This window comes from Microcaecilia unicolor, chromosome 6, assembly GCF_901765095.1.
Source record: "Microcaecilia unicolor chromosome 6, aMicUni1.1, whole genome shotgun sequence".
NCBI lineage: Eukaryota > Metazoa > Chordata > Amphibia > Gymnophiona > Siphonopidae > Microcaecilia > Microcaecilia unicolor.
In genome coordinates, this window is record NC_044036.1 from 102,419,230 (window position 1) to 102,443,892 (window position 24,663).

The following is a 24,663-nucleotide window of genomic DNA, read 5'->3' on the forward strand; positions in this document are numbered from 1 at the left end:
ATTGTATGTGCTGGTCTATGACTCCAAGTTTTGATCATGCTTTGGAGTGAAAGGGTGATACTATCTTCATTTAATTGAAGTAAGTAATTGCTGACATCAATCTTTAAAAAAAAAAGCTTTATTAGACGCCTTGGTATGTGCTAATAATAGGTTGGTGGCTAGTATACCATTTATGGAAAACTAAGAGTAATAGACCTGTTATAATTTTTGGAGAAGACAAATGGCTTCTATGAGTGCCAGACTAACTTCAGAAGAGAACACAGTATCAAAATAGTGTTGATTATTGTAAGTGATGATGTATTGATGTGCAATCATAAAGGATATCAGGCATGTTTGATTATATTTGATTTGTCTTGCACATATGAGCTGGTGGATCATTTAATATTGTTGCAGAGATGTAGATCAATGGGTATTGAAGGGAATGTACTTGGATGGACTGCTTTGCTTTTTTTCCTGACAATATTTGCAGTAACTATGAAAGGGATACCATCAGGATCTTCAGGATTGAATCATGGTGTTTGTCATGGTTTGGTGTCATTACCTTTTGTTTTCCAAGTTTGTGAGGCTTGTAGAGACATTAATTCAAACTCGAGGTTGACCAGTTGCTCTGTATATATGCAGGTAATTTACAGATCGTAAACCCAGTAAATAAGGATACATTGCTTTGGATCATTTAAATGGATGCAGGAAGGAACACATGTAGAGGATGGGAGGAAGTAAATTAGTTTGTAACAGAAGGTTATTCTCAAAATTTCTCTGTTTGTTCCTAATTTATTGCCACTATCAGCCAAGTGCAAGAAGACTTGGTTCCATGTACCTCTTCAATTAGGAATCCAGGGGTAAAATTATATACAAATTCAATTTTGAATCTCGTGTACTGATGGTAGCATGAGATGCGTTTTAAAATTATGGATTATAAGTAGGTTGTGTCCAGTTTTGAATATGTAGTCTTTTAAGATTGTGATATATTCTTTTATAATAGCTATTCTCAGCTATTTTATCAGTCTGTGGGTGGGCTTGCTGGATAGGCTCATAGATGGCCAGAATATAGCAGTAAGAATACTACTATAATGGACAAGAAATAGTGCAGCATCATTGTAATGGAAGTTACATTAGCTTCCAATAAAGGAACAAGAGAAATATCAGCTCTTAACTCTGATGGTCCATGATGAGGGGAAAAAGTACCGAGTATGTTGCAGAAGTAACTAGACTGGCGCAGGCCACAGTGAGAACTTCAGATAAGCCAAGCAGTGTTTTTGAAGATCCCAAAATGTGAGTGGAAGAAATCCCAAGTGAGAACTAGGGTTTTATTTCTCAGTTGTATCCCCAATGGAATAATTTGTAGAAATTAGGTTGAAATAAGATTTGTTCAGATATATATATATATATATATATATATATTTTAATAAGACTTTTTACTAAACCCTCTTGAGGCGAGACCAGATATACAGCACGAGAGTGGTAATAGGTGTGGAAAATAACTAGGGAATAGAGCTGCAACTACCTGAAGTTCTTACTGGTGTAATAGCTGCTAGGTGACTTGTACAACATGAAAATGTGATAGCGAGGATGAGAGGGTTGAGAAGAGTTGTTTTGGAAGGTAGGGGATGGGGTATGCCCTTCCAGTGGAGGTGGAAGGGTCAGAAACAGTGACAATTCAAAAAGTTGTGGAATAAATATAGAGGACTCTGTCTGGCAAGAGGGTGGGATCAAAGGAAAACAGGAAGAGAGTACCCTACAGAGTGGCAGGTACAATCCTAAACACAGACATAGAGGAGATGGTTTATTGTTATGATTTATGGTTTATTAAAACTTGCTATACCACTCTAGCTGCCATGGCAAAGCAGAGCAGTGTAAAATCTAAAAACAATTAGAAAAAGGAAAGGGCCTCCACTAATGATAGGAAAGACATGCATTCAAAACTGGAGAAGGTGAGAGAGTAGGAAAAAATAGACAAAAACAAGAGAAGGTTTCAGAGGTCCTTACCATATCACCCTGGGCTATCTGATGAAGTTTGGTCTCCAAAAGCTTGTTTAAACAGCCAAGGCTTCATATTAGTCTTGAAAGACTTAAATGAAAGGTCACTGCGAAGAGGAAGGAATACAGCATTCCAAATTTGGGGAGATAGGAAGAAAAGGGCACAGTGTCTAGTAGTTTCTAAATGGGAAATTTTGGGGCTAGGGAGCACTAGGGGATGATAATTTATAGAACAAAGAACTCTAGATAGAGAATAGGGTATGGAAGGACGTGAAAGGTAGTTGGGTTGGGAGAACCAATCTTCAAAGTCTTAAAAGTTAGGAGAGCTACTTTGTAGGTAATCTGATATTCAACAGGAAGCCAGTGTTGGCATTTGAGCAAAGGAGTGATATGGTCTGAATGACGGGCTCGGTAAAGGAGTCTGATGTTTTGCAGTGTCTATAGTTTTACAGGTTCCGCATAAGTACATAAGTACATAAGTAGTGCCATACTGGGAAAGACCAAAGGTCCATCTAGCCCAGCATCCTGTCACCGACAGTGGCCAATCCAGGTCAAGGGCACCTGGCACGCTCCCCAAACGTAAAAACATTCCAGACAAGTTATACCTAAAAATGCGGAATTTTTCCAAGTCCATTTAATAGCGGTCTATGGACTTGTCCTTTAGGAATCTATCTAACCCCTTTTTAAACATAGAACAGCAGGTATGACCCTTGCCACCTTGCTTGGCTAGATGGACCATGCTAGTCTTTTTCTGCCATCAGTTACTATATTACCAGTTAATAGCAGAAATAATAAATGTCGGACATGTAAATCTGATATAGGAACACTGGTGTATGTGGTGTATCAGTCCCCCAGTCTACAGTTATATTGGTGAGCAGCATGAAATAAAATTTCACAAGTGCTCCACTAAAATGGTCTTACCTTTAAGATCTTCATACGAAAGCCACTGGAGTTGGAGATCTGTTATTGACTGCCAAAGCTCAACTTGTGGACTTTTGGTTGGCCATAGTATTGAAACTCATAATAAATTACTGAAAAAAATGATGCAGCTGAGTAAAACAATGGTTTTCTTTTAACTTTTGGAGCTGGGACTATTTCAAGTTTCAAGTTTATTTTCACTTAATGTACTGCACCATAGGCATACACCATATGAGCAGTTCACAATACAATAAAACTGGAAAAGGAAAAGAATTACAATATGGACAGGATAAAGAGAGAAGAAAAGTAACATGAGAATTTGGTAGGTAGGAGGGGAGAAGGATTACTGCCCTGCAGCAACTGAATGCTGAAGCATGCACCAATATAGCCAGAATATGAGGGACGGTAAAATTATCCAGCCTCAGGGCCATAGGCAGCCTTAAAAAGGAACCTCTTTAAATCCGATTTAAACCTGTCAAGGTTACATTCTAATCATAGATAAAGCGGTAGCAAATTCCAACGTTTGGGGGCCATTAATACTAAATAGCTTTCATCAAATGGTATCAAAACAAATCTGCCTAAATGACGGAACAAGTAATAAATTTTGAGCAGAAGAACGTGGGCTTCTAGTTGATGTACACAGTATTATTAACTTCAGATAGATATTCATACTAAGAGACATAACACGGTCAAATTTTTGTGGTTTTATCAGTAAACATATGGCGGAATTGTGTACAAGCTGAAGGTGTCAAGAATCTTGGATTGTTACTCCTTAAAGAAGGGCATTACAATAATCTAATGTAGAGATAACTAGTGAATGGATGATAATTCTAAGTGCAGAAAGGAAGAAAAAGTGACAAGTGGGATAGATCATACACAATTTATAACATGACCTTACAACATTAGAGAAATATGTGGTGAGAGAAAGTTTGCTGTCTGAAGTCATTCCCATTTTCACACTCATGAGATCACCCCCTCTCTGTTCTCCCCTTTGTATTCCAAATCCAAACATATAGGCAGCAGCTTGTTTATTAAGTGAAACAAATCTTACTGTACACCGCCTTGAGTGAATTCCTTCAAAAAGGTGGTAAATAAATCCTAATAAATAAATTCAACCATAAACATGTTTAAATCACAACTTTTAACCCAAGCTATAATAACATATCATAAACACTGGAAAACATATTTTAGCCCTAACTGCCCCACCATAACAGCAGCATGGGCCTCCATGCCTACCTTTTACCGGGTCACCTTACCCTCTAGCCCACTGACCCTTACAGCTACAAGAAAACTCATTACCCAATGAGCTGAAGCTCATAGCTCAGGTGTCCAACACGGGGGAGGGGGGGGAGTTAATGAACCAAGCCATCCCCCCCCCCTCCAGGGAATCCACCAAGCTGCAGCCTATGACCCATGAACCCACACAAAACCAGCAATGAATTCCTGAAAATCATTGAGGAACAAGTCCGATATCAGACAAGTGAACCCTGTCCCTTCCAAGTAGTCCATCACAGATAGGGTCCACCTAATCATGCCTGAGCTGCAGACCCCCTCTGGCTATCAACCACAGCCCCATTTTGCGGTTGAGCTTAATCAGTCCCCGAGTCCATCTCCTTCTGAGCAAGTATCTCGGCCTGGATATAGCTGACCACACCACCCGTGTGGTCAGAAACCAACTCAAGACCAAATGCAGGTCATCCTTGGCTGTGTCCATGAGCTTTTTCCCAGACCAGGATTCCACCTCATTCCCTCCCCCCCCCCCCCCAGTGCAAAATCAGCAAGGTTGGATGACACAGCACCACTTCATGCCCTGCTCGCCCACCCATGAGATCCTCTCTCCATGATGCGCCACCCCCAAGAGCAGACTGCCCGGGCATTGCACCACCCGGTGGCTTGCCAAGTGGATAAATGAATGCCCAATAATCCTGGGCATAGGCAGCCAGCTGCATCTAGAAGACAGGAACAAAGTATAGAAACAGCACCCAACCAACACAGAGAAAATGAAAAGCCCCCCACCCCTCAGTGCTCCGCAGAGCAACCCCTCAGGAAGGAAACAGTACAGTAAGTACTCTAAGGATCTCAAGGACAACCCCATGAGATAAGCCCAAAAGTCCTGCCAGTCCCGTCCCCCCCCCCCCCAAGCAACTTCCAGGAAGCAGCCATTCAGGCCACCCCCCAGGCCAGCCAGAATGGATCTTCCACCAACTCCTACACCAGCAGCCCTATTCAAAACTCCCAGACTAAATCACCCCACAGACAACAACGGCCACACGCCTAGGGATCACTGGACACACATAACCCTTATAAACTCTGGAAGACCACAGTCCCAACTTTTTAATAGCCTCATCCGCCATGCCACGGCATTCATCGTCTGATCAATGTGGAAGGAATGAGTCCTGAATTAAGCAGGGTCCTCCCCTATCGCCCTCAGCATTTTACAGAGCACCACCCTAAATTGGTAATGGGTCAACACTGCCCCATCCTCATGCATCAATAATGGGGAACTGGCCACCATTCTGCCCCTCAAGAATGCAGTGAGGTGAAATACCAGGCAGGTATTCACATCCGGAATCTGCTGCAGGACCACCACCTGCCCCCTACCCCTTGATCCATCTTGGACTTAGAGATGCATTAACACAGCACATCCTTCCTGCAAGGTACATGATCCAGCAACAAGCCTCTATAACCTTTGGAATTCCCGCCCTCAGATCACCAGCCCTCAGAGCCCCAAAAAAGGCCTAAGAAAAGGAGGCCTTAAATAGCAGCTACTTGTACTCCGAGTAAGTCACTGAAGGCACAACCTGCATGAGGCGCAGCAGCCTCTCGTATGTTACAGATCTCCACTGGTCGGTGCAAGAGGGCGATTGCCTCCCCCATCCTGCCAGTATTCAACACTCAAGGAAACCCATCGAAGGGCTCTCCCAGCCAAAAACACAGTTAAAAAGGTAAATCTGGCTAAGTGATGACTCACCACCACCCCCCTGGAGAAATCCTGATCTATAGCCTGCACTATATATTAAGCTACCAAATAATCAGGTGGAAGGCACTCAGCTTGGAGAACCCATCCAGATACTAGGCCCACGTCACCGGTGCCAACGACCTCTTCAGCAACAACCACACTTCTCTCTGCCCAGGTTCCACAGATGTACTGGCACAGGCTCACCGAACGCCTCCACTGCACCAACCCATTCACAAGCAAACACCTGGTGGATTGTTTATTGACAACCTCCACCATGCCTCTGTTGTCACACCCAAAGAGCACTCTCCTGTCCTGGAGTCTAACCGGCCAGAGATTGCAAGCGAAAGGGAACGGTTCCAGGAATGTAACTCAGACTACGCCTAATCCTCTGGCCAGGCCGCAGAGCACCAGGAGCCCTGACAATAAATGCCAAACCCCAAATCCCCAGCCACATCTCTGAAATGCTCCAGGTCAACATTTAACGTTTCCTCACCCTGAATAGGCAAGGTGCCATTAAATTCTGAGAGGAAAAGCTGCCAAACATGAAGATCTGCATGGACACCTGCCATCAATCTGATAAAATGATGAGGGCTACACATCCCCGCAGTAACAGCCGTAAGCCATCTTGAAAATGCCCTACCCACAGGCATCACCCAACACGCAAAGTTCAGACTGCCTATCAAGACCTGGAGGCCTTGGAGGGTGACCTTCTGAGCACTCAGGATCACAGTGATAACTTCCAAGAAGTGCTCGACCTTATCCCTCAGGAACCTGATGACCATGCCAATCACATCTATCTCAAAGCCCAAGAAGGTCAACACCAAGGTGAAGCCCTCAGTCTTGTCTTCAGCCACTGAAATACTGAGCCACTCCCATGAAGTTAACCCTAACATCCCTACAGTCACTACGTTCAGGTGGACCAATGAAAAGGAAATCATCCTTATAATGGATAACGATATCCATCTTAGCCCTAGAGACCATCATGCAGTGCAAGAAGGTGCTGAACATTTCAAAGTATGCACATGAGACTGAGCAGCCTATGGGATGGCATTTATCGAAGTAAAAGCTCCCATCAAACCAGAACCCCAACAAAGGGAAGGATGATGGGTGTATTGGCAACAATCAGAATGCTGACTCAATGTCTACCTTTGCCAAAAGGACCCCTGGTCCTATGTGGTGCGCAGTTGAAGGACGTATATTTACCCATGCACAAGGCCAGCGGAATGCCATCATTCACCGAACTTCCCAGGGGTAGGAATGGTTATGTATAAGGCGAACCTTATCAGACTCCTTTTTGGGAATCACCGCTAACGGGGACAAGGTTAAGGCTGGGAAAAGCTTTGACCGAAAAGGTCCTGCTATCCACCCCAGGCTTATCTCTGCTTGCAGCTTCACATGCACAACTTCCTTAAAACAGAGAGTGGACAATGCATTGCCACAAACCATATTCCAGGGGTCTCCCTGAGAAGGGAAAGAAAACCAGCATGAGGTGATCGCCTCAATCTGTACCAGGGTAGGTGCCATAGGAAACACCTGCCTACTTCCCAGTAGGAGCCAGGGGAGGCAGCTCTCTTCTTGGGGCACTTAAGCACAGTGTGGCCTTGACCGCACTGGGAGCAAGTGTGTCAGAATTTGCAGTCAGGGAAGGGGCAGGCCAATTTGCTAAACTGGAAGCACACATCAGCATTCCTCTTTGCCTGCCCACCCCTGGCAAGGCTGCAGCTCTAAAGGGCTTCCCAGTAGCCATCACCCTGGGACCCCCTCTTCCCACTCCCACCGTTGATCTCAAGGTCAACCGGACGGACGTGTGTGTCACCTATAAATTAATGTCCTGAGTGTCCCAGGACATATGGAGGTTCTCCTCCATCTTGTCCCTGAAGGCTTCATCATAGTTCAGCCAAGCCCAACCACTGAAACACTGGTAAGTGGCCAGGACTGAATCCAGGAACTCCAAAAGAATCCCCGCATGCCCTGGTGTAGTGGTCTGCCAAACACTTGCTAATCTTATAAAGGAATGCACCCAGTTAATTGTGCTCCATGGTACTTTCTTGGCAAGGAGAGCCGTCTCATCTGGCATAGTCTTCTTCTCCTTTCTCTTCGTTGTGCCCTCCATAAGCCTAAAAATGTCCTTGCATTTGTGTTTCCAAATCTTCCTACGCAAAGAGCACGACACCTGCTCCCATAATTCCATAAGAGCCACTAGCAGGCGCACCCCTAGGCCCACCCACCACCACCCCGGATCCCCCCACCTAAACAGCAACTCCACTACCAGAAACAGGAGGATGAAGAAGATGAAGAGGATGAAGAAGGGGCAAGTACATTTGTAGCCTGCTTGAACTCAGGTTTAAGAGATCCACCAGCCATCTGTGTTTTCTAATTTTCCTACACATGGAGCATGGCACCTGCTCCCACAATTCCATAAGGGCCATTAACATGGGGGCACCTCAGGTTTGAGAGAGCCACAGTCATTTGCATTTCCTAATCTTCCTACGCATGGAGTGTGGCACCTGCTTCCACAATTCTGAAAAGGGCCACTAACGCAGGCACACCCCTAGGCCCACCCACCACCGCCCCAAATCCCCCTGCTTGAACAGCAACCTCACTACCAAGGACAGAAGAAGAATATGAGGAACAGGAGGAAGAAGAGGAAGAGTCCCTGTGCTTCCTGACCCGCCACTTCTTTTTCTTTGCCACACCTGAAGACCTTGCACTTGCAGCAACGTCATCACCAGCAGCCTGGCGTCCTCCACCGTCAGCACCTTCAAGAGCTACTGCCCCACCAACACTTGTCACTGATGCCACAGACAGCTCCGCAGATCCCTGGCCTCCCACTGGCCACTTGTACAGGCTGACAGAAGCCTGGAAGACCCTGACAAAGTGGACGCTGCCAAGGTGTTGCTCCCTGATGACACCTGCACTGGAGCCTCCCTCGAGATGCTCTCCTGACAAGTCTCCTGCAAGACTTAAAAGAACCAGCAGAAACCAGATCATGACATCAAGTAACAACCCAGGAGGCATGCAAGGTGCGCCACAATTTAGGCCAACCCAACCCACAACAGCCTGAAAAGGAGTGGGCTGCCAGCCCCCCACCCCTTGTGGAAAGCACATGCTTTGCTGACTCTGTCCAGGCTGAGAACCCCAACCCATCTACCAAACCTCACCAGCTAGAAGAGCCCGCTCCGGCCCAGAACCCAGTCCTTGCTGAGGGCCCCATACCAGCTTCTATGGGCCCACACCCTACTAGAGACCCATTCCCACTTTCCAGGATCCAGGCCCCCACCCAGCACCACCACCAGCAGCCCATGATCACTGAGGAACCCAGCCCCAAGGCCCAGGTAGTCCAGCCAGTACAGCATGCTGCCCCTGCACCGGGAAATCCTACTCAGAACTCCTCCTCCCATCTTCGGCCCTGAAGCAGGAGCAGGCCCAGTCCTAGCCTCTGAAACAGCCCTTCTCTGCTGAGCTCCCTCACTGGAAACATCAGCAGAAGGCACAGACAGACCCTGGGGGCTCCCAAGGTCAGCCTCTTTATAAACAATGTGGTCGGAGGCGGAGGCCCGGCCCCATAGCTGTGTTTGGGCCTGTTTCCCCTTACCACCCCAGACGTTTTCTTCCCTCTCTTCCCCTCCATCATCTCTGAGTCCTTTAGTACCAGTGCTGACAGCACTGCCGCCTTGGAGGTGGGGGGGGGGGGGGGGTTTCCACACTAACCTGCTCAGCTGGCTCCTCGTCAAAGGAATCTCTAAACAGGAAAGAAACTTCCTCTTTCTGCTCATCTGCAGAGCACTTATATCACTAAGCCACCTTCCCTTCCCTTCTCCTTCTCTGCTGCCTGCCAATCTCTTGCAGGGATCTTAGTGGGAAAGGTCATTTAGGTATGAGCTGACCAATCCCCTGAGACCCTTGACTCCCCCCCTTCACCAACTTCCTCCCTCCCTCCTCATGTACCCCCCCCCCCCTAAAGCTGCCCCAGTGAAAAGCCCAGCCCTAATTTAAACTCGCTCCTATAAAATGGTCTCTTGGGCTTATATGTCCATGCCCTCCCCCATTTTGTGGATTAAAAAAGCTTCTTAGGTACTTTATATTTTTGCATTATGTTTTCTTTCTTTTTTTTATTTTCCTTATAATTAATGAAGTTGTATTTCTTGTGCAAGAGTTATCTTATTTGGAATTTCTATAAATTAAAAGAAAGAAAAGGGATGCTGTTGTGCAGAGTGCAGGCTTGAGTGCTAAGTTACCCTAGACAAAGCCAAATTCAAGCATTGCTTAAAAGGAGTAGGTATGAGGCTGCCTAGCAATAACATTGATGTTGAACTCAATTCTCAGAGAAGGAGAAATATGAGAGCATTAATTTTTCCCACTGAAGAGGACAAGCAAGAAGTCATAAATAATCATATTTGCAAGGGGATCCTCAAGGCTTGGTGTATACGGAAGGATTCCTTCTCGTTGATCACGCTTCAACTAGTAGCCAATTTTCTCCTGGATAGCAGCAGCAGCCAAGGGAACTCCTGTGCAGCACTCAAAGTTCCATACATAGCTAATAAACAGCAAATAGGAATGCTGTTTGTCGTGTATTATTAGCTCCTTGTCCTTGTTTTATATACCTCATACTTCTTTTAAAAAATATTCAAGACAGTCAGTAGTGCCAGAGCCGGTAGTTGGGAGGCAGGGCTGGTGGTGGGGAGGTGAGGATAGTGCTGGGCAGACTTATACGGTCTGTGCCTGTGCCAGAGCCGGTGGTTGGGAGGCGGGGCTGGTGGTTGGGAGGCGGGGATAGTGCTGGGCAGACTTATAAGGTCTGTACCCTGAAGAGCACAGGTACAAATCAAAGTAGGGTATACACAAAAAGCAGCAAATATGAGTTATCTTGTTGGGCAGACTGGATGGACCGTGCAGGTCTTTTTCTGCCGTCATCTACTATGTTACTATGTAGTTTGCCATTTTCAGTAAACCTAACCATTTCCATATCTGAGTACTAACTCAAGACCCATTGTTACATTGTAGAGAAAAAAAAGCGCTGGTACTAAGCACTTAGCGGGTGCTATTCAAAAATGAGATGTGCATTCAGGTTGTTGTTGTTTTTTTTACCATCTGCATAGCAGCAAAACTGAACAATCAGAACTAAAATAACTTAAAAGTGATGATAGCTTTGGACATGGCTCGTGGAGGTTATTTCGAATAAGAAGAAAATATTGACTGTAAAAGAGCCCCATCAAAGGCAAAGTGAAAGAGGACCTTACCTGTGTTCCAGGCGACCTGGAGACTTTGGGATGCATGTGACAAGATCGTCTCCTGGGGATAGTTTTTAAAAGTCCCAAGAACATGCACGTGGTTGCTGTGTGGGAGAACAGCAGCCCTCTGACATCTTTTATATTTAATATTAAATGCAAATGGGGTTGTGAGTGCTACTGTACCTGAAGGCAAATCGCCTTGAACCACTACTACTAAAAAAAAAATAAAAAAGCTGAGCTAGATCCAAATCCAGTTACCCTAAAAGGCGCAAGTACGTTTGTAACCTGCTCGAACTCAGAGATCCATTATACACAGTCACAGGACAGAAGAGGCTGCCACGTTATTGGAGCATAATAAATATATTTTGCATCTGCAATTACAACCCTGAACTGGTTTCTTATGCTAGTTGGCTAATTTCGGTTTAGACAAATTGACTTTCATGACAACAATTTTACTATTAAATTAGTTATTTGAATTAATACTTGAAAGTCACATGGAATCTGAAGTTCGCTAGTCTATGCCCTTTGGGAAAATGTTTACTAACTATAGATCCCTTAAAGTCTTTTAAATAAAACAACATAACAGGGCATTCTCTTTCGAAGGTTTCCTTTTATTGGCCACGTTTTTGCCGAAATTGCGAGCGTTTTAAATAAAGTTTCGGCTCATTGTTGTAATTTCTAAGGAATACTCAAAAGGGTAAAAGTATTAAGAAGCTGAAAATTTCACTGATCTTTGAAAGCCGCAGCAATAAGAAAGAAAAGTTTTCATTCAGCTTACTTGATCAATTTTCCTGCAACAAGGAAGGAATTTGTGGCTGTACTTTCTGTTGATCATAGCGCTCAAACTTTTAATAAAGGATCTTTAGGGGGAAAAAATACTATTTCTTTTGTTGGAGGTAGAAAGGAAATAGAATAATTCCTACCTAATGCATCCGATGTGTCTGGCTATAGTTATGTGATTACCTTCTATTACATAGTTTCTGCTGTGAATCATTCAGAAATGTGTGTCTGATGTCACAGAATGCTATCTAGGATTAAATGCAAACGTGGAAAACATCTATGACAAGAATGGCATAATCGAGCTACACCAGTTGATTTAAAGCATTTTATTCAACAATTATTTTGTTAATAAAAAATATTCTTGTAGAAATGATTGTATGTGTCTCTTGCAGTCTTTTAAGAAGTTTATGTAATGTTTAAAATAAAATAGAAATTTGGAAGACAAAACTTGCATTTGAGATAGATCTTGCATTTGAAAAGGAGTCCTGGAGAATATGGGGTGTATTGAAATGATATTCGGTAGATGAAACGTGATCCTTAAAGGAAAAAAAATCTGCATGGAAGCGAGAAGTGGATGGATTTCTTCGCAGCTTCCCGAGTAGCATATTTGAACTCAGTATGAGAAAAATCTTTGTTTTCATTTTCGTCCAATGCATTCCAAAATATGGCTTTTCTCTTCCTTTATTCTGCATGTAAGTTTTCTTTGTTTTTGCTTATAGTAACGAACACTATAAAAATGGCCTTAGTTCGCAAATAGTTCTGAACGTTATGTGTAACCCATGCCTTACAATTGTATATGCACAAATATGTTGTGGAAGAGTATTTAAAGGCAGATGAACACTTACATAATGTAATACAGAAATAGAAGAAGTAACATATTCAAGAAAAAACAGAAATTGTAGAATAGGTATTGTCGGAAATGCATATTTCTAGTAATGTGGAGACAGACATTCCTCTGACCCTAAGCAAAACATTTGGATGCTAAGTGAATATTTAAGGCCACAGTTAAAATTTATATATTACTGCCAGACACCCCTCTCTGGATTTTGTCAATTGCATATAATCCGTAAATATTAATGAGTGAAAGATTCTTTACTTTTTTTGTCTCAAAAATCCTTCAAAATCTCAATTTCAAATTCTTTCCACATTGGGCTTTGGAAATATTGAAGTTGATCAATATCTTTCAAGTTAGTGTGTGATTAAAAAAAAAAACAATATAAAGCGAAAACAATCTGTACAAACATGTTATTTTGCTCAAAGCTGTACAAACAGTAAAAATATAGCTGAGCTATTTCTACTACACCTCTAAGGTTTACTTCAAAAGTGGAAACAGTTGTGGGACACATATTATGGAATTGGGTTAAGGGAAATATTGTAACAAAAATTGAAATGTATCTTCCCCCCCCCCCCCCCCCACCCCCATACACACATTCCAGCACTTCCTCAGAATAGCATATTTCACTGTTTGAATGCATAATAGTGATACTGTATCAGAAGGAATAAAGGCATCCTTGGAAGGAGAGGAAAATCTTAAAATTACCAAGGAGGTTAGCCCCTACGATTTTCCATCACTATTTTTTTTAACATAAACCACGTATGGTGCCTTTACATAGCAGCAAAATAAAAAAAAAAGGAGATATAACGAGGTATAATTCCGCCTGCTGCGTGATTTCTACAATATCTATTAGTGATTCATACACGTTTGTATCAACGATTGAAAGTGGGCAACTAAATTACAAGCATAACACAACCTAGTTGTATCTTATACACCGAAGGACCAACCTTTTTTTTTTTTTTTTTTTGTAATCTATTTGGTACATCAGCAATCGATTGAACCACTTTCCTTTCTTGTCACCTTATGCTCACAATGGGGAGGGAAGGTTGTCTAACAGGGTTCAAATTCTCCGCCTTTATTCCACTAATAAACATCACTTGAGAAAAAAGTTTTTTTTTAAAAACAGAATCCTTACCCCAGTTTGCCTTTCCTCTCCTCCCTCTACAACCTACGAAATACGTCTGAAGTATGCTGTTTTGCACAAAGATGAGGAATTAGAGTGACAATTACAGTCATACGTCAATGTGTTGATCCTCAGTACAAGTGCCATTGGCTGGGAGAGTATTATCAAGACCTCAGATCTATAAAACTCACCTAAAGGGATTGGAATTCCCCCATGTAAAACTTGGATACTGTCGTTGTGCCCTACTTATCTGGCCACAATGTTTCTATAGTCTTAGACCAAGTAAGGTGAAGACTTAGAGTAGACCAGTTTCCAGTTTTTCGACTAACCAGACAAATCCTTGCAGTCTCCTTATTTGTCAGAGCAAAATCCTCCACTTTACTTTTCTGAAAGTTTCAGTGGTTCTGACAGCTTTATCTGTATGCTGTTACTGTAAATTTCCCGCTGAAGGTCAATTGTAGTCACTCAAAAGACGCGCAGTTTTCGGAACCCTAATCCTGTCAGAAGTGAAATAAAAACTTTGACAAATCTGCAACGCCCCCCCCCCCCCCCTCCCAACCTCCTAAAAAAAAAAAAAGCAAACATAGTTTTCGAATAATCCTGCTTGGGTCAAAAGAAAGATATTTGGTGCTAGTTATTTTCTTGAATATTTTTCCAGCTGCTTCAGTGATACTTATAGACAATCTTTTTAAGACGTGTACAAAGTTCAACATTCCTCTTGCCTCTTGGCATCACACCTGTCATCTCATACTGAGATGTCATTAACCAGTGGAGCTGGGACTGCCTTACCTCTGACTATCCGTCTCTCACAGACACATCCCCCTCCCCTCTTCCACTATATTATAACATTCTTAACCATACTAAACAACTTGAATGTACAGCAAACTGGAAATATAAATAGGCCACAGCTTTGCTTGACAGTTTATTAAATGTCACAGAATTCAAAAACAGATACACCCCGAGCTACTCTTAACTATGGCAACAAAAACGCCGCCTCAACTTATGTGATCTTCACTTCCACAGCCCTGCCTTGACAGCCAGGGCCTTTGAGTACGCATGGACCTCCATGCCCATTAACCATGTCATAGACCCACCATGACAATCAAATCTTGAAACCCGTTCCATGTTAGGGCTCATCCCCCATGAGCCACAACCCCTGGAGCTCAGGCGTCCGCCTGCTGACAGCCAACCACTCTCCACTGAAACCAATCCCCTGTAAACTAACACTTTGTGGGACGGAGGTAGGGAGGGTAAGCCACCTCCGAGGAGCAGAGGAAGGAAAGCCCTGATCTTCAAAAGGGGCTTAACTTAAATAATGTCCTTGTAACCCACCTAATTTTGTGGGTCCATCCAATGGGGGCAACAAGAGGTCCAGTGGGAAGGGGGTCCCGATTCAAAAAGACCAATCTGGTTGCCTTGACCAGCACATCAGTCTCCACCCCCCCCCCCCCCCCTCAAGACTCCCATCATGTGGAACTTCCCTTCAGCTAGACTCTCACCTCAAGGTAAGTAGCCCAGTGTCTATAGAGACCAGCTCTCCGACTAGTCTCAAATAAGGTATATCTTTTCCCTGTACTTGCGTTGCCCTTCCAGTATAGGTTATTGAATCCCCTATTGATTCCAGCAACTGTCTTCGGCTCTGCGGAGATGGCTATTGGGGAGATTTTCAGCAGTCCTCTTTCCCCTAGGGTCACCTCCATCAATAGCTGCCTTTTTCATTGTGCAGAGATTCACAAATAGATGGACATTGAACACAGATACTACTCCCAGCTTAATAGGTCAAGGAAAGGTGCTGACAGTGATGCAACACTTTGTTTCAGTAATTTTCATATTTTAAAACTGCAGGTATACCATGAGTGCACGTGATCAGATTCCTAGCAAAACTTAGCAGAAGTCATAATACTCGATTTCCCCCTTCTCCTCCGTAAACTCTTTCATTATAGTTAAACTTACCAAAATCACGCTTTTTCAATACGCTAACCTTGTAACCTTTCACGTCATGGTTTTGTGTCATTTAAATAATCTAATGTTTCAATCAAATGTCGAGATGTTGGTAAACATTTTATACTAGTGAGTATCTAAATAATTACATGCTCTTCTAATTTTCCTATCTGAATGGATTTCTGTTCCCTCAGGTTTTCTATTTAAAAAAAAAACAGCAAGGAATGCTAAAGGGAAGCTGTAAAACGGCGACTTCATTTTTAAAACACAATAATTTTTGTTTTGAATTTATTAATAACAAATCAGACTAATAAATATTCAAATAATGGTTCACATACGTTAGGGGAAACAGCCGTGATACAGAACATATTCTGCAATGAATTCTGCTGCCGCTGCAAACTTCCTATAGAAACACATAAAGATGTTTTTTTTTTCAATGCAATTAGTTAATGTTTTGATAGCAAATTGTGCCTGCAATCAGTGATCTTCAATAACAAATTTATACCATGGAAATTATTATAACGCTGTTATAGCATCGACTTCCACAAACTTCATTCTCCGTCTTTACAGGAGCAGGCTAAAAACAAGTCAGTTCTTCTGAAATCTTATAAATTTGTGCCAATGATTCAAATTTGGCCCAGAGAGGAATATGCAGACGCTGTTCAGATAGGTCACCGATGTTTGAAGTCCACTCATGAAATCATGTATTAAGATTATTTAAGTAATCTCGCTGCAAAGTAATTACCAAGAATCTCATGAAGGCAGGATCGCATCCTTCAGTTTACAGCATGCAATGTCAGGTCAAAACTGTATAGACTGCTAGAGAAACCTTACATTCCATGCAATACTGAAGGACTGAATTCTATGAAGCCATCACGAGTTTAAGGGGTTGTTACCGTGTGCAATAAACTATGTAATTTTTTTATGATTAGGGAAATATTGGATGATCTCTAAGAGAATGTATTACTCTTCTTTGTTTTTCTCCATATAAAGAGTTTTTTGGAATGAAAGCCTGAAGCAGCTCAGAGAAGCAAAGCATATAGTAATTTTTTAAGTCACTTAAATCCCCCACAAGAGCATGTTGTCACTTGGTGCCTTTAAGGATTTACAGCTCAAGCCTTTGGATTTCCTTGCACGGCTCATTGACAGCTTCCTCAACATATAAATAGGTGAACCCTGTAAATCGATTATTGTTGAGATGTTCACTGCTTCACAGTTTGTACCTCCACCTAGTATATAACCCGTGGTTTCTTAATTTGATGTCCCTGATTTGGGAGTACTTCTCACTGCCGATATAACAACGGAATGGGAATGACTTTAAACCAGTTTAGCAAAGAATGAAAGAGTAGCTTTAGAAAAAAAAGTGCTGCTCCTTCGCCTGTTTTCTGATTGGTTAGAGCCGTGTTGACGTTTGAGCCCCCTCGCCCCGCCCCCTCCTGCCCCTCCCCCCCACTTCCCGCTGAGCTTCCCTTTCCAGGGTTGAGTAAACAAGGCAGAAAGGAAAGGTTTTTAACTTCACAACTCAACGCTTGTAAGACGCAGACACAACAGTGAAGAAAAGGACATGACAGGCGACCTGACACCCACTTACAGATAGGGAGACAGAAAGAGAGCGACTGATGCATACTTATAAAGTGCGACCAGAGGGGGAGAGAGTGACAGCTTTAAACACGCAGAGCATAATCCAAGGAAATAGATCCACAGTACTACAAAGAGAAATACACCAACACTGTAAAAGAGAGAAGCAGGGTAGTACAGAAACACACATGCTAGACAAGCGAATACAGACTCACACATACACTGTTTTAAAGAAACACACACAGACTGTAGCGCACACACGATTGCATGGAGACACGTCCTGTAGTTCAGTGTACACACAGGCAGTGAATCCGAGAGAGACACGTATAGAGCAGCACTGAGACATACACGCGCAACACACACACATACACACACACACACGTGTGCGCTCAGCTCCGCCCGCCGTGTCCTTCCTCTGTTCGCAGCGCCGATCCCAGGCTCCCCCGGAGCCGCCGCCGGTGAGTAGCGTTGCAGCCGCCGCGGACTCCCGTCCCTACCCCCTCCCGGCATTGCACGGCTAACCTGGCTCTCGCCTTTGTGCGCAGGTGCTGCCGGACTCGCAGACGAACACGGACCCCCAGGCCTGGCCCGCGGCTCTGTCATGCTGCCCAAAGTGGAGGCGGAAGCCCTGGGACTCGCCCGATCGCATGGGGAACAGGGGCAGATGCCGGAAAACATGCAAGGTAAGGACACCCTTTGCTCTGGCGCTGTGTCTGTGCTGTCTCGTCCCGATCGTGCTCGCCACCCTCCCAGATCCAGTGCCAGGACCGGGAGTTAAGGCCAAAGATGTCCCGGAGATTGGGGTTGTCAATCTCTGCAGGGCTGCTCTGCCCACGCAGTTCCTCAAGTTTGCTGATCTTCTTTGAGGGTTATTTTGGGGCAATACTTAATTGCAAGTGACCAGGGGAAGTCGGAGCACAAGAGTTTTGTGCTGTACTTCACTAACATGTGTTGATTTAAGTGTTCTAGATGTAAGGATTGTTTTGGAAGGGTGGACGCTATGAAATATGCGGTATGAGGAGTAGGGTTCAGCGAAGATCGAGGGGGATCTTTTTTCGCAGGTGCTGAGATCGGTAAGTGAAATCGGAAATCTCTGGCAAGAAATGAAATAGAAGCAAGCGGCTGAAACTTGAAACTGGCGCTGTTAAATTCCTTGGGGGGCTGCGGAAAGCGGGGGATATAAAGGGTGCATGGGCTGGCTCTGAAAGATCGGGCACAGATTGACTGGTCTTCTGGATCTGGAAAGTGAAACCGTGATCAAAAAGTTGATGCAGTCTTCAATCCGAGATGCATGGGGGAATTTGCAGTCCCCTATGTTTTCCTTACTCGTGATTGCTGAGTGGAAAATAAATACACTCAGATGACTCTATTCTGATGATATTCATGGAAGAAAAAAAAACTGCTCTAGATCTGGATTCCATTAAATGGTTCAAGAGTTTGAGTTAAGAGAGGGGTCGCGAATGCCAGGCAGAAGTCACCCGCGCGATCGGATGTTCAGCAATGTAGCTGGCAGGGCTGTTAAGTTTCTGATATCTTCATGCTTGGAGTTCCGAACACTGTCTGGGTTGATCCTTTTAAAATATTGAGATAAAGATTAAGCGATCCGTAATAAAATAATATTAATAATATAATACTAATACTACTAATAAACTACTAATAATAACAATTCGTGATCCCCGGACATAACAATTAATGTGAATTTGCATGGCCTTTTTTTTCCTTTGAGGTATTTCTTTCTTTCTTTCTTTCTTTATAGTTTCTTATATTTCTTTTCCTCTGCTGGTTTGGGCTTCTTGAAAGACAAAAGAGAGATGAAAATGTTGTTTTCCAAGATAAAACAAGCCTAAAAATAAAGTTCCAAATAGCTTATTGATATTCTGAACTTGAAGGGAAAAGTCTTTACCTTCCAGCAAGCTCACTTCCTAATGGGATTTGAAATTTGCATTGGTTGTTGTTTTCGGCTACGAAACAGTGAACCCGGAGTTCACTCTCTCTCTTCAGGATCGCATCAGTTTGGCCCAGCTATGTTCTTTCCCTTCAAATTCAATAAAATAATGGGGTTTTTCCTTTTGAATACGTAGCCATTATCTAAGAATGACAAATTAATTATATTTCCGGAATTCGGGATTTTTGCTTTTAGTCTGCTCCTGATACTTCTACTGAGTTCTGCCGGCAGCAAGAGTTCAGATGTTAGAAAGCGTCACGGCGTTGCTTTCAGTTTTACAAACAAAATGTAAATTATTTCCCAATTTTAAACTTTTCCTACTTTGGTCAGCTCGATAAAGATTCTGAACACTGTTGAAATTCTCCTTTCCACCTCAGCAAATTGGCACGTCCATTATGTTTCTACGGTCTAGAAATTAAGGCGATATGTGGACCCTGTTTTCCATTTAATGGCTAAAGACAAACTCCTTGGGAAATGGTAAGGGAACATATATTTGCGACATCAATGCTCGTTTTTATTTTATGTATCTTTATATGTAGGCTCATGCTTAAGTTAGAGTCTACCCAAGAAACTAGTGAGCTGAGAGGAACTTTTTCTTCCTGGTGAATGAAATCAGAGCTCACTGCCGGTCTATAGAAAAATACAGGAGAATCTGTAGTAGCTTTTTCGGTGCTAACCCTTTTAAGCATACGAGGTTTGATCTTTTCAGTGCTAGTATCATTTCCTGAGGTATGGAGCCTGCTGCATTGTCAAAATAATGACCCACTTCCTCCGATTCCTCCCAGCAACTGCTGTTGTAATTTGCCTTTTATTACTCATGTAAGGAATAGGGACTTTTTCCTATTGCCTAGAGCAAAATACAAATTATCAGTGGCCAGAACATGACATTTCAGGAGTAAAGTTGTCAAACAGGCAGATTTATATTCTTCACCAAACCATGTTCACGACTGTGGTTGCAGTAATTTGATTCATACATCGAAGTCCATTTTGCAATTACTTCTTTAAGTACTGGTGTAAAAATAAAAAGGCTTGACCATAACCAGACCAATAGGACATCAGATATGTGTGTGTGTGTGTGTGTGTGTGTGTGTGTGTGTGTGTGTGAGAGAGAGAGAGAGAGAGAGAGAGAGAGAGAGAGAGAGAGATTTATTACAAAAATTAATTCACTAATATCTCTAACTGCTTCTACGACCTAACTTTCTTAATTCTGTTTCATATGACCCATAACTCCACATAACTCTGAGTTTTTTTCAGTGTCTGGACAATTTCCGAAACTCTTGGGGGTTTGCTGGGAGGGAGGAGGAGGAAAGAGAGACAGGGGACACTAATCATCCTTCCCTATCTCAGGATTCACAGGAGGGACTCTAACTTTGACAGGTGTAAGATTTAGGAAACAGATGAAAGCGTGTGTACCCCACTGCCTGGCCCAGTTAACCGGGGATGTGATTGATGAATGGAAAGAGAAGCCGCCCTGGTCTTGTACTTCCCTCGGTGGAGCGCTGGGGACCTGCTCGAGTATCCTGTCCCTTGTTCACCTAATCCGGATTCATAATCCAAAATTCATTCATTTCCGTAGCGCTCCTTGGAGTTTCCTTCGTTCTGGTTTCCAGCGCGACACTCATTCTTTGAAGTTTGGGCGTGAAGCAAGAAGCAAAGGTTTTGAGAAGAGAATTTTTTACTTTAACAGGTTGTTTTGTTTTGTATAATAACTGGAACGTTTATCAGACAGATTATTTTTGTTTATGGGGAGTGGACAGTTTACGACCAAGGACGTATGTTCAAACTGTGGATGTTAGCTGCAATTCGGACTTATTTGTCGTAATTTAGCAGCTTTGAATTAAAGTGCTGGTGAAGGTTGATGGCAAATTAAGTTTTTTTTTCCTTTCCAGAAGGCTATATAATTTCTTTTCCCGTGGCATTTGTTTATTTGGCAATGAGGTGTTGCCGCTAATCGCATGATGCTGAAGTTGAAAACCAACTTGCATGAAATAAGTGCTAGAAAACACATTCATTTTCAAGATAATAATAATCTGAGAGGGAAAGGAAAGAAATCAGTGCAATTGTGTTATAGGTAGTCAGAGTGCTAAAGTTTATGCACCTAACGTTTGATAACTGAACATTTGCATTCTGAGTGCTCCAACCTTATATACTTCGGAGTAGGGTTGACCAGAATTGCTTTGGTCTCTTATAACAAAGGTAGTAATAAACTGTGGCATAGCGTTTGGAAAAAGCGGCTCTACTAATTACCCAGAGTATATGAAGATTCAAAATTAAGGTAAACTATTCCTTAAGAACTAAGACCTAAATGAAAACCTATTTGGTTAAGATTAGATTCATGAAGTCTAATATTCCCCATTTCTTCTCATAAACTGTGTATTCCAAGATGTCTCATCTGGGCAAGGTGATTTAAATAATATTTAAATAGGTTCACTCAGTAAGAATTCCTAATTCCTAGATTTTGCAGAAAGTTAAAATATGATAGTGTGCTTAGAATGAAAGTTATGTATTTACCAATGGGGGAGACCAAATTTCTATTAGGGTCATACCTGAATTGAGTCCCCAAAGCTATTGTAATGTTCTCACTGTTTCAGATGCTTTTGAAACTGATACAAATACTACAATCTAATGTACTTTTTTTTTTCCAGTATCTCAGTTTAAAATGTTGAATTACTCCTATGACGAAGATTTAGAAGAACTTTGTCCAGTCTGTGGAGACAAGGTGTCCGGATATCATTATGGACTGCTTACTTGTGAAAGCTGCAAGGTTTGACTCTATTTGTTCAATATGAAAGAAAGCAGTTTTGAAATATTAGTTAAATTTTCCTTCTTTTTAATTTATTAAAAGGAAAAGCTGTACTTTTAGAAAATGCATCTCTCAGTTCCTGGAGAGACATCCATAATTTATGGGAGCACAACAATAATTTATTTAATGAAATAATGTTATCTATTCATCAGACTATACTTTCTTGTTTGCTAACATTGTTGCTTTCTTTTTAAATACACTTTATTACATACTCTTTTTTTAACATTTTTGCATAAAAGGTTTGCATCTTTTTGAAGAAATCTTTACTTGAGTTTAGTCTCCTGTTTGTCATGCTATATCCATCCGTCACATGTTTCAATGTGGTGTTCATACAGGGCTCCTATGATAACTTGGATGGAGACACCCTGGTTTATTTAAGTTCACAGCAGTAAAAATGTTTTTGAACATATCAACTGCTTATAAAATGGAGAAAACATCACATGTTTAAAAAAGAAAAGTCTTACTGTTTTATTTTAAATAACTACTAAATTATTAAAAACATTTAGCTTTTTGACATTGAACTAGAAAACAGTTCAGCTTTTACATAGTTTTGGTGCCAAAACATGACCAAAAAAAGATTTTTATTCCAAATAATCCCAGCTGACTGATGCACCTATATATCATTATTTCCATAGGGGGAAAAGACAGATTAGCTGTGCAAATATTCTTTAATTATACATTATCAAATATGATGACAATGCTAAGATATTTTTCTCACCAATATGAAAAAAGAGATTTATATTGTATGACATACAGTTATAAACCTTTTCCACTTTAAAACTAAATCTAGTGGAATTTGTACCCTGCATAAATCAAGAATATAATTTCCAAATAAAAGAACAAATTGTCATAAGAATCTATTTATGGAAACAATCTAAATGACGGACAGAGGGATTTGTTAAATTATGAGGAATCTTCATAGGTAATATTGTATGGTAGTATATATAACATGCTATGCCGAATAGCATGTGATAGCCAATGATAAATATGGTGACAAAACTAATCCTTGATAAGGAAATATAGACGTGAATATAAATTCAAAGCAATGTCTATGTCATTTGACTAAAGAGGGGCTATATTTAAACCTATGTTCCTTCTGCTGCAGTGCAAATCTGATCAGTACAAAAATTATGTATAACTTGGAAGTTAAACTACATCATCGTAGATGCTAAAACTGCAACAGTCAATACAAAGCTCTGGTATCTAGAGCTTTAATTCTCATAATCAATATTTAAATCTAGTGCTATCCCTTTTTCTTTGTAAAATTTATGGCATTCTGTTAATGTTTTTCAAGGTATTTATAGCCAACATGAAAGTAACAATTCAGCAAGTAAAACAATTAACCTATGGACCGATATAATAAACTTGATCTTAAAAGGTCAGTGCTAAAAATTAGCATTTATTTACATATAGCATAAATAATAAGCATTACTGCCAATGAATTAGGCTAATGATATACATGATGCATGGTAGTCTAAAATATACACTAAAACCTAGTATGCTAAAATGATAATAAAGTTAAATGTGTGCTAAAAATCCAGCATTAAATGTTAATACTTCATTTTATAGTTTGAGACAAAGTTAATTTTAACTCAAAGCTCTACCCATTGAAACTGAAATTTAAAAATCAAGTCTCTGGTCTAGATCCTCAGACTTGAGACCTTAGATCATGGTCAAGTCTGACCTGGACTCCTGAGCCACAGACACTCTGTCTCATGATCCTTGAAACCAGGATCCCTACCCAGCACCCTTGAGCTTAGGATACCCAGACTAGAGACCCTCTAACCTGAGACTCCTGAGCCAGAGACACTCTATCCCATGAATCCGGGGCCTAGGACCATTGGACCAGAGACCCTCTGAATAAAGATCCCTGGGCCGCAGTGGCACCAGTGAGTAAACTTGATAATATGGTAATACATATATTATAATTTGTTAAGACATAATTACAACATTGTTTATTTTAAAATTAAATCTAGCAAAGATTTTCAATAGATGTATTTTATATTTATGTTTTGATTCAAATTTACTTGGTAACTCAGATCAGGGATCCCAAATGAGTACTACTCAACCCTCCCTCTACCTCTATCCCTCACCATCACAATTGTTGCCTTCCCTCACCATCATTAGCAGCATCACCACTGGCTTCCTAGATTTGTTGTTTCACTGGATCATGATTTCATTCAAAGTGGTACTGAGTATAGCAAATAAGAAAAGGATGAATTCTGAATTTTGTAGGTGAAGATTATTTTAAATAGCTTTCTCAGTAATACCAATCATACTAAACTGCAATACATACATTTTTCATAATATCACTAAAGGAGTGCAGCTGGATTTTGCATGATAAAGCCACCCCTTGTTCAATAGCCAATGTTTACATTGTGGTTTTTAGCAATTAAGTTACAGTAGAGTCTTAATTATCCAACTAACTGGGACCGGCCCATTGTCGGAGAAGTGAAAAGACTGTAAACAATGGTAACCCCTCAAACAATGCATAAACAAAGGCTGTAAAATCAGGGTCCTGGGTCAGAACGGTGCAGTTTTGCTGTAAAAGCAGGGTCCCAGGTCTGAAACAA

General features: G+C 41.8%; 1 protein-coding gene across 3 annotated transcripts in view; it reads left to right on the forward strand.

The window, feature by feature from the left end:
* Positions 1-24,663, forward strand: part of NR5A2 (nuclear receptor subfamily 5 group A member 2) — a 258,807-nt gene that overhangs the window by 14,362 nt on the left and 219,782 nt on the right. Inside the window, exons 1-3 of one of the 3 annotated variants that reach the window (XM_030207290.1) lie at positions 17,662-17,800; positions 17,888-18,025; positions 21,933-22,051. In XM_030207290.1, the coding sequence (XP_030063150.1) occupies positions 17,944-18,025; positions 21,933-22,051 (201 nt within the window). In that variant the 5' untranslated portion in view covers positions 17,662-17,800; positions 17,888-17,943. Of the gene's footprint in view, positions 1-17,661; positions 17,801-17,887; positions 18,026-21,526; positions 21,563-21,932; positions 22,052-24,663 lie in introns of those variants that run through there. The other 2 variants (XM_030207289.1, XM_030207288.1) reach the window with 2 other exon arrangements.